Source organism: Odontomachus brunneus, unplaced genomic scaffold (assembly GCF_010583005.1).
Source record: "Odontomachus brunneus isolate Ranch 3 - 2012 unplaced genomic scaffold, Obru_v1 Obru_scaffold_116, whole genome shotgun sequence".
NCBI classification, from domain to species: Eukaryota; Metazoa; Arthropoda; class Insecta; order Hymenoptera; family Formicidae; genus Odontomachus; species Odontomachus brunneus.
In genome coordinates, this window is record NW_022639566.1 from 148,461 (window position 1) to 151,223 (window position 2,763).

A 2,763-nucleotide genomic window follows, 5' to 3' on the forward strand; every position below is an offset into this window, starting at 1 on the left:
ATTGTACGTCCCCCTCGAAATGACGAAATTTTGATTCTAAACATTTTTTCGTAGTGTGCTTATTTTTCGAGTTATTTGGCTGCCTAAGTTAAAATGGGTCACCCTGTATATGTAACTTCCTTGTATTTCAAATGAAATATCCCGTCATGACAAAATAAAAACAATGTAAGGAAATTTCTGAAAGATATTAAATATACTATACTAATACTATACACTAATTGAATAATAAGTTAAAAGAAAAGTTATTAAAACTGAAATAAAGATATTTTAATCTATTCATTTTTTTAACAAAATAAAATAAGTATTTTTAAAACAAATCATTAAACGCTTGTAAAACAAATTATTAAACAAGTATTTTTAAACAAATCATTAAACAAATAATTAAACACTTAATATATTAATATACCTTAATATATATATTTTGTTTTATATTTTGTACTCTTTCTTGCTATCAGTGCTGTAACATATATATTTTTAGATACAGATACTTTTGTATCTATAAAAATGTATCTATTACAATACTGCTTGCTATTGTACTTTTTTATATATTATTCAGTCTCAACTTTTTAAGTAGTGCATTTTACATTATAAACGTTAAAATTCTATATTTTATATTTTAGATAAAAATTATTTAGTAATGTAAACGGTGCTTTCTTCTTTTTTCAATAGTAACTCTGCTAATTTAGCATTTGCCAGAGAAGCACGTAACTCCAATTGATTTAATTCCTTCAGGTGTGCTTCTTTAATTTCAATAACTGTTTTTTCATGTTGCACTTGTATTTGTGCTATTTGCTGTTCTTTTTCTATAACATTTCGTACCCTCAATATTTTTAAATCCATTTCTGTTTCTAAAGATAACTTCTTTTTCTTTATTTTTCTATTATTTTCATCTTGCGTCACAATTTCCGTAACAAACAAATATATAGGTTGAAAAACGATTAACGAAGATACTTCATTCGCAGTTTATATGTTAATTGCAGTTATGTAACTTGAAATGTAACAATAGCTTTTCATCCATGTTATAATTTTTTTTCATGAACTTGTAATATGTTATACTTTAGGTCAAAATAACAGATACGTATTTTATTATATGTGCTCTTTCGCAAGTTTAGAGGATGAAATACCTCTTTGAAAAAAATCGGTTTTATTCAATCAAAGGGAATATAATGAAAACCGTAAGAGATACAAAAAAATTTTTTTAATAAAAGTTGAATGGTTTAAAAAGTACTTTACAGAAATTATTAAAAAAAATTTTTTTTGTTAATATTAATATTAACAACATATTACAAGTTCAGGAAATTCGGAGGCGAACCCTTGTGTGGGTTTTCTTGTAAGCAAGCTATTATAAACCTTTGGCAGCTAACACATTAGGTAACACTTCAGATCCTATTTCATTGTTTGCCATTTCATTAGGTGTATCGATTTCAATCACCTTCATAAATTATTCAGTACTGTTCATGCTTATATGTTCCAAAATATTGTCTTCTGCATCTAAAATTCAATAATTATTTAAATAAAATTTTTTTAAGATTTGATCGTTTATATTAATGATTAAAGCAATATTATGAAATAAAGTACTTATTATATAATTAATAATACATAAATAATTACCTTCCATTTCTTTGTCATTCATATTGGATGTAAATATTATAGGAGCTATAGTCATTAAATTTGGTGCTATCATAGCGATATCGGGATCAATATCTGTGGATAGTTCCTCTGGTCCTCCACCTGTTGCAAATCTTGCCTGCTTTTCTCTTGTTAATGCATCTCGTTGTATTTGCTTTAAATTGTTCCATAATTTTTTTAACTGTTGTACAGTTCTCTGCAAACATAAAATTTAAAAATGTTATTAATCAAATTAAATGTAATATATCAATTAACTTATTTAAAATTATATAATATTTAAATTTCATTCTTACATCTTGTACAATCAAGGAGGAGTTATTGAATTCATCACAAATCTCCTTCCATGCTGCTTCTTTATTGCGAAGCGTATCAGCACAACTTCTTTTGCATTCAATAATGTGTTTATATTTTCCTAAAATTTGTAAGAATACGTTTTTTTCTGCTGGCGTGTAATGTCTACTTTTCGTTGCCATTGTAAAAGAAAGACTTCCTTTCTTCACAGTCTGATCATATGTGGTTTTCACACAATAATTTATTGTCTTTGTATTAATGAAAAACGTCAACAGTTGATCTACAAGAATGAAAAATGGAAGATAGAAATATATAGTATGAAATATTACCAATAACTATTTGATATGTATGAGCCTGAAACCACTTGAAACCCAGACAGCACGTATTAATAAAACAATATTTATATGAAAGATTCATAAATATTTTAAAGAAATAGTTTGCATAAATATATTAAGAAACCTTGGGTGCTTACGATAACGAGAGTAGAGCGAGTGAGATCTGGATCCGAGAGAATAGTATAATCTCCCATCTATAATTGTAATATTCTATGGTCTGCTCTGGCTCCTGCTTTTGCAATTTCATGAGCAGATCAGGAGCAGATCAGGAGTTTCATGTCGCAAGCAACAAAAGATAATGTATCATACTTAAAGTTTATTAATAGTTTATCTTCTTTATTTAAAGAATGTAACATATTATTTCAGTTTATTAATTATTTGAGATTCTCAAACTCTTCTCAAACAAGGACTGAGGCTGTATTAATAATTATTACTTGAAACTTTCCTCACGTCAGATGATCAGATTGCAATTATTAAAGATTGCAAAGAGCTTAATTTATTTTAATTG

General features: G+C 26.7%; 1 protein-coding gene across 2 annotated transcripts; it reads right to left on the reverse strand.

Annotated features, from left to right (window-relative positions):
* Positions 1 to 1,157: 1,157 nt before the first annotated feature.
* On the reverse strand, positions 1,158 to 2,757 carry LOC116849441 (myb/SANT-like DNA-binding domain-containing protein 3). 2 transcript variants are annotated; one of them, XM_032826584.1, is made up of 4 exons: positions 2,393 to 2,757; positions 1,923 to 2,200; positions 1,612 to 1,825; positions 1,158 to 1,491 (listed from the first exon to the last, which is right to left on the reverse strand). In XM_032826584.1, exons 2-4 carry the CDS (start codon positions 2,100 to 2,102, stop codon positions 1,442 to 1,444), a joined length of 444 nt encoding a protein of 147 aa, XP_032682475.1. In that variant the 5' UTR covers positions 2,103 to 2,200; positions 2,393 to 2,757; the 3' UTR covers positions 1,158 to 1,441. The 2 variants fall into 2 exon arrangements, with proteins under 2 accessions (XP_032682475.1, XP_032682474.1); XM_032826583.1 differs by having other exon boundaries at positions 1,340 to 1,491; positions 1,923 to 2,757.
* Positions 2,758 to 2,763: the final 6 nt, after the last annotated feature.

What these genes read in the sequence shown, in the direction of transcription:
- LOC116849441 (XM_032826584.1), bottom strand. Translation starts at nt 2,102, where the DNA reads ATGGCAACGAAAAGTAGACATTACACGCCAGCAGAAAAAAACGTATTC. An exon ending in CCTCCTTGATTGTACAAGAT is followed by an intron (nt 1,826 to 1,922) that starts GTAAGAATGAAA and finishes TTATGTTTGCAG; the next exon opens with AGAACTGTACAACAGTTAAA. An exon ending in GAATGACAAAGAAATGGAAG is followed by an intron (nt 1,492 to 1,611) that starts GTAATTATTTAT and finishes ATTGAATTTTAG; the next exon opens with ATGCAGAAGACAATATTTTG.